Genomic DNA, 13,484 nt, shown 5'->3' with positions numbered 1-13,484 from the left:
ACACACACACACACACACACACACACACACACACACACACACACACACACACACACACACATACACACACACACACTCATTGATACATATACACACTCATGAACATAGTGTTCAGAGACAACTTTCGAGACAACTTGCAAAGAAACAATTTTATTCACCTATTGCCTTGGATTATCAGGTTTTCAGAAATTGTAGTCACGTTGTCTTTCTAGTTATCTTTATTGTCATTTTCATAATTTCCATGTAATTATTTTACAGATAAAGTAACTTCTGAGCCAGTAGTTGTATCTGTTTCAGTCAAAGAAAATTCGACATATCAACGTAAGTTACGTTTTCTCTATCTTCAATAGAAACCACATTAACCTTTGACTAAACAATCATCTTTTTCTTGGCTTTAGATGATTTTAATTACTTCTTCATTCAATTTTAATTTCTTTCTCTTTATTCTGATGAAGAAAAGTTGAAAGTAATTTGTTAAATTCAATGACAGTCTAATCTCACATAATATTGATCGTTATGGTAAGCAGAACAGCAAGTAACGTATACGGAAGTATTAGTGTAAACTTCACACACACACACACACACACACACACACACACAAAATATAGCTAGGTGGCAGAGTTGCTTGTGTGTGGAAGAGAATGGCTTACAGTTCAAATTCACGGTATTAATTTCCACTTTCGTCCTTGCGGGGTCGATAAATGAATTACCAGTCCCGTATTGGACTCAATTCTTTTCTCTTTCCCTTTTGTCCATTCTCTGTCTTTTTGTCCAAATATCTCGTCTCGTTTTGGTGTCACGCAGTTTCTACATAAAAATTGCATTATGAGTACACTCAGCTTATTACATATCTATTTTGGGTGTAGAAATTCAGTTGATTCAACAACATAAGGCCTATCGTCGAAATCGACGAAGGATGCAGCAAACTTCACAAATTATAGTGTACGAATGTAGTTCTTGTACTACTATAATAAACTACAGGGATTTCGAAGTTTAAACACACTCATATACAATACTCTCAAACACTCACACACATACACACACGCACGTATGCACACAAGTCACACATACACAATGAATTCAGTTATTGTATATATTTGTTATTTTTTTAGCAGATGACTTGTTTTACTTCCAAGTTTATGTTTTATTAACTGTGCAAGTTTACATTGAATATATATAGCATTATATATTCCAGTAGTCTCAGAGATAATGGGTGCGAAACTACAAGGACTTTCCGGATTCCGACCGGTGAGGAAATCGGCTGCGAATGATCCATGTATCTTGTTTTTTTTTTAAACTAGCAGTATAGCCCGGCGCTGCTCGGGATTAAGCTAGGATTATTAAGTGATCAAGTGCTTTATTTCAAACCAAAATAAGTAACATGGACATCAGATTTGAGCGAAATCCGTTGAAATTGGTTTGGCTGAAAATGGTTTGCTGGCAATTTGATTGGGAAATCCCATAAGGAATCAGTTTATTGGTTATTTCCACTCATTGACTGTTTTTTTAAAGTTGCATTAGAGATCTGCATAGGAAAAGGTTGATCTGAAGGTTTGCATTGGGGATGTGGATTGGAGTAACTTAGGAAAACTTACCAACAGCCTTAACCAAAAAATAAGGGGCCTGTCCCTTCTAGGTTAACTCTAACCCTAACCCTAAACCGTAACCCTAACCCTGACCCTAAAACCGTAACCCTAACACCAACCCTAATCGTAATCCTAACACTAACCTTAACCCTAACCCTAATCCTAACCGTAAAACTCTAACCCTAACCCTAAAACCCTAACCGTAACACCCTAGTGGAAATCGTGCGGTTGTTAATCTGAAAAATTACAAGACCCTTTTTGTGGTCCGAAAAACGGGTTGGGTGGGGGTGACTGACAAATTATTACATACGTTTTTGCTTCATAGTTGTGAAATATAAACAAAACTCTTTCGCCCCCAAAGTTGTATATGTGCGTGTGTGTGAGAGTGAGAGGGGGGGAGAAAGATGAACGATTTAAAACAAATAAATGATTTAAAATAAATATATTTGAATTGTTGTGTGAGAAAGTATATATAATCTCATTATAGAATATAGTGTCTTTCAAAAACATCGTATATTTTAAACTACATCTCATGTTTAAGAAAAAAAATGCCTTTTACATTTTACACTTACTGTCTTCCTTAACTACATTTTCATTCCTAATACGCTCTCTGCCTCCCTCTTCCACTTATTCGTTCTTTTTTTTTTGTTAGACGCTAGCAAAGTAAACTCTGTCTTGCTTAGAAAAATTTGCTTTGATTTCTGTCTGCCTTACCCACTTTTTAAATTTTGTTTTTGGACGCTAGCAAACACTCTGTATTCCCCCCTGTCACAAACACACTATTTCTTTCTTTCTTTATCTATCTCTCTGTCTGTCTGTCTCTCTGTCTGTCTGTCTCTCTCCTTCACGCGCGTACGCACAGATTTGACTTCGCCATATCATCAAACTTCAAAATTGGTAATAGTTTATCGATTTTTACAGCTATACGCGGGTGCCTCTGAGAGAAATATTTGGCGAAAATGCACATAATGTCATGACACATCACCTCCTAAAATTGGAGCGACATGCGTGCTAATTTGTGGACGTGCATAAACTACATTCACGTACACACACACACACACACACATCCTCTCTGTTATATATATAGATACATATATATAAAATATTCTTCGAATATATTTTGTACGACATCTATATATGTTTCTTTCTCTTTTTTTGCCTCACTTTTGCCTTCCTCCTACTTTTTCTCTCTCTCTCTTTCCATCCCTAATACTTTACGTCTTTCTTCATGCTTGACCACCCACCAGACAGTAGATAAAATGTTTTTACTTCAAATTTTTATAAATTTTTACTGATATTTGATAAGATTAGAAACATCGAAACCGGTAATATTGTCTTTATATATGCATCAATATGCAATGCATTTGTATACACATGCAACTATGAACATTAATGCTTCTATATATATTTTAAAATTAATTTAGCAACAATCGAATTAACAACGATGTCTCTGAAAAATACCAAAGCTGAGTTCAGTGGAAGTAAGTGAAAATAATACTATAATTATTGTCATTTATGTTTAAAGTGATAGACGTTTCGTCTTTCTTATCTGATACATTAAAAAGGAGAAAATTTCATGAACTGTCAAATTAAGATCTGCCCAGTATTCTATAATAGCTAAAACTTATGGATGTTAAAGACGGCAGAGTATAGAACTTAGTTACAGTACTGAGTACAAATCTGATTGCGACTTGGTCTAAGTACCAACCAAGTACTGAGTTAGGTTTTACCGACTAAACTCTCCCAGGAATATTGTGACTCTACAAGAAATTATCACAGCTAAAGGAGATGAATTGCTTGTAATGATTGAGGACGAGACAAAACCCTTTCCTATATTCATTTATAATTCGACTTCACATACCTCAGCGACGACGACAAAATAATGATGAGCGTATACTGCAGTTATTTCAATTGTCTTACGCCCTTCTCATAGTCTATATGGCATTTCGCTAATATAAATTACATCAATATGTAGAGAAAGAATCCTATTGCTTTTCTCTACATGGCAACATGAATTTAACGAGTATTTTTACTTAACAAAACCTATTTCATTTATCTTCCAAAATTCATTAATTCTCCCATTTATTATTATTATTATTATTATTATTATTATTATTATTATTATTATTATTATTATTATTATTATTATTATTATTATTATTCAAAGAAACGTTGATTTGTGATGTTTGTTTTCACAGGTACAGGTATATCTGACACGGTGTATGCGAATGAAACCACGTTTCCATGTAAGTTCTTTTGATATGATAATACCTAAAATGGACACATGACAGACTATTTTAGATGCATAGTGTAGCAAATATGTGCCAAAATTTTATTTTCTAATTCCAATTGTTTTCGAGTATTCACTGTGACAACCCGAGAAGATTCGAAGAACTGAAAAATATTTAGTCATTGAATAATAAAAGCAAACAAAAAAACTTTATACATACATAATACATACACATATACACGCATAAACGCAAACACGCCCCTCCACACACACATTCACTGCTCTATATCGTTAAATATCCAGGTTAAGTCATGCCTCTAACTTAAAATCTGTCTTCATCAATTGAAATAAGCTGACAGCAGTACAATCCAAAATGGACATGGAATCAATCAAGAACTTCTAAAATTTCCAGAATCAAATGTCTAAGAGCCTCTGTCACACTAAAATCAGTGTACAGATAAACATCACAAACAAATAACAAACTCCATTATTAAAGTTTATAAGCATGTAAGCAGCCATACCTACCAATATATAGTATTCACTCTATCATATATACTTAGAAACATATTTAGATAAGGAATAAACTGAAGAAAACCAGGAATTCCTTCTTCAGCTGTCTAACGGATATCAACCCGGTTTCGAACACATAGGCGAGATTACTCCTTCGGTCAGTATCAAATAACCTTAGGAACATATAATCTAACGCTGACTGGGAATATAAAAGCTTAATACTTTTAACCGGATTATAATTAAGGGAACCACCAACGATCTTTTATCATTTTAAACTTTCAATTCATCTTCGAGCTGAAAAGGAGAAATCTTTCCAGATTTACTCAAAATATAATTATGTATGTCTAGATTACCCTTAAATTTCTCAACTCATTTTAAAACCCTGTATAACCATTCGCATAACCAAACTGTTACATACTTGTATAATAAATTTCGAGCTAGACCTTTTACTGAACATCAAACTAACACTAGGATTCCAGTAAATGGAATTACAATATCGAGCAAAATTCAATGCACCATTAACGAAAATAACTATTCCTTTATTCGTACTCCAAGTAGCCTCTGCTATAAATCTACTTTTATATGGTGGTATTTGTAGTTTCGTTTACCCCAAAAAGCATGTATGTATGTACATGTGAGTAGTTAGATAAATGCAGGGCAAAGGGGCATCATTGATGGGCTATATGTAGTTAGCGCATGAGGTGGTTGTAATCCAACCTTTTATACATATACATACGTACAGACACATGTGGACACTGATAAAAGATCGGATTACGGCCAACTCTTACCCTCACCACAGCCGAACAATGGCATCTTTGTCGAATTTTCCATTGTCTAACTAACAAATCGTTATGAACATTGCATAAGAATGGCAGAGAGCAAGTTCAAGGAATTATACATTAACCACATTACTTCTTTTAGGCAAATCAATAAGAAAATCATAGCCAACTAGCAGCTGAAAGAAAATGTCACAACATGGAAATATAATGAAAAATACTGTAACGCAGCAATCCGTTCATAAACAGTGCAAGGAAAGACAACGACAAAGAACATTATATTGGACAGCATTAAGTGCTGTTCAATATAATGTTGACCCCTAATAATAGAAATTAGCTCCAGAATCTGGCACAACCTCATAAGCAAATGAAATCTCGTAACTTACATTACACATAGCAGGAAGTAAACACTTCGGAAATCGTAGAATTCTCGTAGGAAAATTCTGTAACTATTTGGTGAAACTCTGATTTACCAGTCTTGGAGAGTATATAAATGACATACGCGCGCACGCAGGCAGGCAGGCAGGCGCGCGCGCGCACACACGCACACACACACACACACACACACACACACACACACACACACACACACACACACACAATCAGTTGGTAATTAAAATTATTTTAGAGATACTGATTCAGGAAAAAAATTCTGAAGTTTGCACAGAAAAATGAAAACAAAACAACATGAATTATTTTAATTAAGAGTAACTAGGAACGTGTGTGTATGTGTTTATATATATGCCTGTGTGTGATGTTCTCTTTGATACATATTTGTTTTAATTTACTTTAACAGCAGGAACACAATGGTTCGGGGCATTCATGGATAACAAAATTCACCCGACCTCAGAATGTAAGTAGAAAGGATTAATTTCTATTGTTGTTCTGTATGAAATGGTTACATATATACATATATCATCGTGGAAGTACTCGAAATGAAAGACTAAGTACTTTGACAGTGTGAATTATTTAAGTAGATAACAACGAGTGTAAGATTATATATATTCGACTGTCAACGTTATCTTTAGACATCGAAATCTCAAATATTGAAACAATTAAATCAACTATTGGCATGGACCTGAAACTTGCAATAAGTGGCAGCAGCTTAAGAATGAGTAGAAAGCAGTGAAAAACATCAGACTATCTTTTTTTTTCATGCTGGTGTTGTATTACAACTTATTTCAGACAGTCTGTGCTTCATAAGTGACAAATATAAATGTATCAAGAATGCAACAGCATAATTAGATAATTTACATAAAAATTATACAGATTAATCCAAAAGACATTTGCTTTTATTAGCTTCCGGAATTATTAGTGGAATTGTTTAGAAAGTATTGAATCAGAAGTTAAAAGTTCAGAAAAATGCTTGACCTTGAGACAAAAAAGGGATCAGAATTACATTTACAGAAGTCCCGTTTTAGGAGGGAAAAGGTGTAGAAAAAGTGACGATACACAGTTCAGTTTTAAAACAAAAGCTATTATCTGCAGGAGTATATGATTCCCTAAGGAAGGGAAATTTTTCATGATTTTTCTTCGTTTCTTAAACAATATGACTGATTTAATCGATTCAAAAACTTGCTAATATTTGTCTTTTTCAAGTATTCGTTTAAGGACAATTTTTAACAATTGTAAAACCTGGTGCACTGAATTGTTTTCAGCTGGTGAGATTTAATGAGAAATTTTCTTTTGCAGGCAGAATAGTCTTAAAATATCTTTTTCTTCAGATTCATACAAAACATTTTTACCAACCAATATTTTGCGAACGGGTCTTTGGAGAGTGAATCAGACGTCTTTAACAGGCCATAAAACCTATTTTTGTAAACAAATCAGCTTCATACAGAGGCACAAAGCCAAAAATATGGGTGAGGAGCAAAGTCGATAATATCAACCACAGTACTTTATTGGTACTTCACTTTATTGATTCTCTTCAGAAACGGCCGAGAACCATATTCGTCTTCCGCACAATTATAATATAACTCAATATAACTCCACAATTCAGTGATGTTTGAACACTAAATGATTGTGTGCAGAAAAGTTTCGTTGTTCTGCTTTCATCTCCCGCCGGCCTAGCTGATAAAACCACCATACTTGTAAAGGTTATTCCGAAGCAGTATTACTATTTTTGCAAGACCAAGAATGTGGGAAGTTATCTACAGCCTTCGGAATAGACTGTTCAGTTAACATTTATAGACGTACGGATTTGCCCCGAGAACGTCTTTGTTGTTGTTACCTCTAAGTCTATGGTTCAGTCACTATGAATATCAGTAAAGAAGATGGCTAGATGAAAATGTAGTTGACGTACAACTAGCTATATTACCAAAGTGACTGAGAAGTATGAGGCCTGGGTAGAATTTCCAGATGCTAGGTGTTCAGTCTGCTCTTGATTCATTAAGTACTAACTACTTCGATTTCTGTAGTTTCCGGCTCTATTTTGCTGACACCGTCTTTGTCAACTGATACTGCTTTCCCATATTCCTGTATTCAAGTGAATCTCCAAAGCAACGATGGCCATTTAGTTCGTTCAATACGGAGCAGATACGTCAATACACTGAAGCCATATAGCTTCAGAAAACGTGAACAAAACTCTTTAACCGAACACCATCACTAAATAACGATGATCGACTTCATTAGACGATATAGCATTGAGAAAGACTGAGAACAAATGTGACAAATGTACGCATTGATAATAAAACTGTGGTTCACAGTTCAGCAATAATAATAATAATAATAATAATAATAATAATAATAATAATAATAATAATAATAATACCCTCTTAAGTAGGAAATAGCCCGATTATGGAAAATAAAGAAGGTAAAGATAGTATCAATTATTGTTGGTTTCTTGGGAACAGTATCAGAAGGCATCAAGGGGAATATAAAGGAAGTTGGAATAGAGTGCCCAGTAGAACTGTTACAAAAGGTTTGCCTCCTTGGCATGGCCAGAATAATCAGGAAAGTATTAGATAGTTGAAAAGAATGGATAGCATGGTACCGTAGGCTGCAGGTACAAGCTCGCTACGCATGTTAGACTCCAGGAGCTCCAACAAAATCTGTGATAAAGAGAAATAATAATAATAATAATAATAATAATAATAATAATAATAATAATAATAATAATAATAATAATAATAATAATCCTTTCTACTATAGGCACAAGGCCTGAAACTTTTAGGCGGGATTAAGTCGATTATATCGACCCCAGTGCTCAACTGGTACTTAATTTATCGACCTCAAAAGGATGAAAGGCAAAGTCGATCGCGGCGGAATTTTGAATCTAGAACGTAAAGACGGAAGAAATGCCGCTAAGCATTTTGCCCGGTGTGCTAACTATTCTGCCTGCTCGCTGCGTTAATAATAAAAGAATATATACCACACAAGCGCAACGGACCTCTGTAGAATGTGTGGAAAGAGGGTCGAAAGCATGACTCACATTGTTAGTGCTTGTGAATGTCTTGCGCAGAAACAGTACAAACGTAGACACAACAATTATAGCCCCAAACCTCCACTTTTTGGGGCTACATTGCCATAAGTATGGATATGAGGCTACTATGCCATAAGTATGGATATGAGGTTACGGGTGCTAGGTACCAACATACACCGGAAAAGGTAATGAACAAAAAGGGGAAGGCAATATCATTAACTGGTCAATTACTGAAATACGTAATCTTGACTGAAAAATACGAAAATTGTTGACAATGCACAGAATGCATCACACAAAGGCAGATATAGAACGACTTTATTTGCCAAGAAAAGAGGGAGGTCGTGGACTTTTACAACTGGAATTAACAATGAAGATTGCCGCAATTGGCCTAGACACCTACCTGAAAAACTCTGAGGACTAGATATTAAAACTTGTCTCAAAACATGAAAACAAGAAAGCATCATACTCAATAACAAAACAGGCAAAGGAATATATAAGTGAATTCCAAATACAACAAATTCCAGAATTAGACATTAGAAACAAGCAGAGAAAAAGCTAAGCGTATGAAAACCTGTTCTAGAACTGCTGCCTTAGATACTCTTACTGATAAATGGCAAGAAAAACCTCTCAATAGCAAATACCCAAAGAGAACTTAATAATGCCAATGTTGACAAAGCCCTTACCCATCAATACTGAATAATAATAATAATAATATAGATTGCCCAGTAGAACTGTTACAAAAGGTTTTCCTCCTAGGCACGGCCAGAATAATCAGGAAAGTATTAGATAATACAGTTCTATATTTAAGAGATGAGGAATTATGTACATTATTTACATTATTTACATTTGACAGATAATTGTCCTCATCTTGTTTGTTGTTAACACAACGTTTCGGCTGATATGCCCTCCAGCCTTCATCAGGTGTATTGGGGAAATTTCGAACATGGGTTCTCATTCCTAAGGTATTTTCGATGTTGTTGTTGTTATTATTATTATTATTATTATTATTATTATTATTATTATTATTATTCAGGTCACTACCTGGAATCGACCCTGGAATCTTGGGGTTAGTAGCCCGCGCTCTTAACCACTACGCCGTTTACCCGGCAGTGATCTGAATAATAATAATAATAATAATAATAATAATAATAATAATAATAATAATAATAATAATAATACTGTTGATGAGGATAATCATCACGAATACTCCAAAATATTTCCTCTGTTCTCGCCTCTCTGTTTCTGTTAACTTCTACAGATTATGTAATGACAAAAGTACTAACATAGTCAGGTTATGAAGAATTGCTTATATAAATTTAATAATCATATATTTACTTTCGCCGTGAAAATATACTCAAAGATAACCTGCTCGGTCTTCAGCAGACAGTAAGATGGATCATTCTGACTTGTTCGCGTTTCATAAAAAATTCATCAGCGATCGCTTCCCTTCCTTTGTATTTGCACTTTTGGTATGAAATCCTGGGCATTAGCCATTATGTGAATTTCTTTGCTCCAGTATTAGTTTGCTTATATTATTCACAAGATCTCCTCTTAACCTCATCAGACAGAAACCAAAGTAAGCGATCCCCGACGAATCTTTAATGAAAGGCGATGATCATCATGTTTTCCTGCTGAAGTTCCTGTGACTTCTATATACTCTATATATTTTCAAAGCGAAACTAAAGATATGCTTGTTAAGTATATTTGTATAATTTTCGTGTACATAGTTATTTACAGATCATATATAATCTGCGATTTCTTTTTCAGATTTTTCAAGTACAATTGAAGAAACTTTTGATGAAAACATTAGTAATTATATGAATTCAGAAACATCAGGTTAGTAAACTTACGTTTGTCATTCTACAAACATTAAGTTATAAAACACAAAACAGCATTATATTTGATAATTGAATATGTAAGAAGATACACTTAATTATGCACTTATGACTTTGATGCGTATTTCTAAAAATATAGCAACATTCATATTCTTCATCTCTGGAATCTCGGGCATTAGCTTTTCTTTGATATCTTTCCGTTTCCTCTTTCCTACTTCTAGCAGTTTTAATCATCATTCCGTTGCGTACTGAACAAAGATTCAGTTATCATATCGTCCAAGGATCCAGCAGTTCATATCTTGTTGAAGTATCTCGCTTCAGCTCCTCTGTTGTGGAGAGATTATGTCTTGATTGACATAAATTGTGGCCAAAACATTGATAACTCGCTAACTCATGACATTTAACTCCAGACAGTGGACGTACTAACAATATACGTCATTTTCATATAAGAAAATACATTTTCAAATATATTCTTTAGTTAAGTCGTTAGGATGTGATATAAAGATTTTCCATCTTTGATGAGTAGGTTGAGTGACTGTTGTTGATCATGAAGATTAGCTGACATGTTAACGTCAAATAACATGGAGGAAAATATTTTAGGCGGTGATACGACAGGCATACCTGATGATACACTCACCAGCCAGAAACCAACTCACATTCTCTATCACGACTTCTATTTCACTATTTCGGAGAAGTGGTTGATGTGAGAGTCAGTATTAGGTATGAGATACTTAGGGAGGCTATGCTACTGGTGAGAAAGAGATGTTAACATTTCAGTCGATAAACTTACGTAAGCTCTGTTATAAGCAGGATTTCTTTGGCGCTTCTTTTCCCAAATATCTTTTCTAGATAAGTTTATTCTTTGTTTTCTCCCCTTACTTAATAGTTTCCTCCGCTGATTCCCTTATCTAAAGTATCACCTTTTTATTGTTTGACTGTTGGCATTATTTCATTCTACCATCGTCCAATCATCGTTACTTCAGTTTCTTCATCATTCACTACTTTCTTGTTCACAATCCAAGCAATAGTATCTCTTTATCTTCCTCTCTCTTCCTTTATTTCGGATGACAGCCCGAAACGCCAGATTCTTCACTTCTCACAGTAATTCTTCTATAGTTCACGAAGATATTACTCTATTTACAATTCAATCTGGAACCAAGAACCATGGTGATCAGAAATCAAAACAGAGTGTAGGTATAAATACTGGAAATGTAAAAACTAAATTTTATAGCGTATCCTTACTGTATTTATAGAAAATTAGAAAGAATGATAATTTATAAGAGTTTACCGTTTGGAAAATCGCTATATCTCACAGAGAAATTGAGAGTATTTAGATATTATGAACCGACTGAAATCTATAGAAGGTAATTCATTATGCCATTTAATTTTTACAGACTTTTGCAAGGTTCATATGAAATGTGGAAGCTGTATTTCGGCATCACCCTCTTGTTATTGGTGCTCCCAGCAGGTATATTATTACTAATATTACAGTCTGAGATTGCAGATAATGTAATAAACTTGTTCATTGCTACACTTCATTAATGCTTAGGTTATGGTACTAGTCTCATCTCATGTATACTTTTGGATTCTATAAAATAACTTTATTTAACTCTTTTGTTACCATATTTCTTTTGAGACGCGCTGTGTTTCTTTCAATTAACTTTAAATATAACAAAGAATTTAATAAAATAACCCTAGTTATCATTAAGCTAGTGTTAAGAACATAAATTGTAACTAAGATTTGGTGGAAGATTTTAATTCAGAACTTTTGAAAACAAGACATTTGTACTACAGAGCCAGAGGCGGTTTCAGCCGGGTTGGTATCAAAAGGGTTAAATTTTCTTCAGAAATAGAACTGTAAAGTTGGCCATCTCAGTACATCACTGGACCAAATTTACAATAGTATTTAACCCTGTCTCACTTTTGAGCAAAATTTAGGTTTCTCACGGGCTAACTTTAACTTTTGTTATTCCAGAGAAAATAAGTATTGGTCATAAACTGATGTATACTGAATCAATCAGCTATTCACATCCTACACATTTGTGGCCTTATAAAACAGTATCGGAATTAAATGATTATAGAAAATGGTGCGACAGAAATGGTAGCATGTGGAACTATTTAATTTTGCCTCTCATCATTTTGATTCCAAAATACATTAGAGTGAACTTTGTCTTCCATTCTTTGGGCGGGGGGGATCCATTAAATATGCAACAGCCATGCATTGAATTCGCTTCAATCAGCTATAGTCTTCATGTATGATGTGCTAATGTTAAAAACTAATCTTTGTAGAAAATACAACAGGATTTATTTAGTTATGAACAACCAATATTGGAAGATTTTCTTTTTATTTCTATATCGGAAAACCACAAGAGTATTAATCTCTCTGTAATCACAACAATTCTTTCAACATATGGATATTTAAAAGTTAGTTTGGTTTTCCAAATCCCTACTGTGTTAAGTCAATGTGATATTGGTGCTCAATACAGCCAATAATTGTATGAAATAATGCAAGACAGAATATTCAACTGAATATTCAACAGAGGAAATTTATATAAAACCTAGATTAATTTTTGTAAACGAATCCATAATTTGTTTTAACTTGGTATTACTATAGATTTGTTACGTTACGAATCAGTATTGATTTCTAACATAATGTAATACATTGACATTGGCAGGAATTTGATGATGTTAATCATGCTCGTTGCGATGTTAGACGTCGTCTGGTTGAGAATCGATGTCTAAGCAGTAGTATAATCCGACCAAAAGGATATTTCATGATTAAAGAGGTCAAGTATTATAATATTTACTATTATAAAACTATTTTGTTACAACATATTTTAAGTATTAATACATTGTTTTCAAATACATTACGAAATTTATGTAAGCCTTTCTTATACTCTCTTTTACTCTTTTACTTGTTTCAGTCATTTGACTGCGGCCATGCTGGAGCAACGCCTTTAGTCGAGCAAATCGACCCCAGGACTTATTCTTTGGAAGCCTAGAACTTATTCTATTGGTCTCTTTTGCCGAACCGCTAAGTTACGGAGACGTAAACACACCGACATCAGTTGTCAAGCGATGGTGGACACACACACACACACACACACACACACACACACACACACA

General features: G+C 34.2%; 1 protein-coding gene across 2 annotated transcripts in view; it reads left to right on the top strand.

The window, feature by feature from the left end:
• Positions 1-13,484, top strand: part of LOC106872647 (integrin beta-3) — an 82,904-nt gene that overhangs the window by 23,261 nt on the left and 46,159 nt on the right. For both annotated transcript variants that reach the window (XM_014919709.2, XM_014919708.2), the window contains 7 exons: positions 259-321; positions 3,011-3,067; positions 3,785-3,832; positions 5,899-5,955; positions 10,291-10,359; positions 11,753-11,826; positions 13,034-13,144. In XM_014919709.2, the coding sequence (XP_014775195.1) occupies positions 259-321; positions 3,011-3,067; positions 3,785-3,832; positions 5,899-5,955; positions 10,291-10,359; positions 11,753-11,826; positions 13,034-13,144 (479 nt within the window). The remainder of the gene's footprint in view (positions 1-258; positions 322-3,010; positions 3,068-3,784; positions 3,833-5,898; positions 5,956-10,290; positions 10,360-11,752; positions 11,827-13,033; positions 13,145-13,484) is intronic.

The sequence above is a fragment of the Octopus bimaculoides genome, chromosome 8 (assembly GCF_001194135.2).
Source record: "Octopus bimaculoides isolate UCB-OBI-ISO-001 chromosome 8, ASM119413v2, whole genome shotgun sequence".
NCBI classification, from domain to species: domain Eukaryota; kingdom Metazoa; phylum Mollusca; class Cephalopoda; order Octopoda; family Octopodidae; genus Octopus; species Octopus bimaculoides.
The sequence above is the reverse complement of the archived record's forward strand: the minus strand, read 5'-3'. Positions and strand labels throughout refer to the sequence as shown.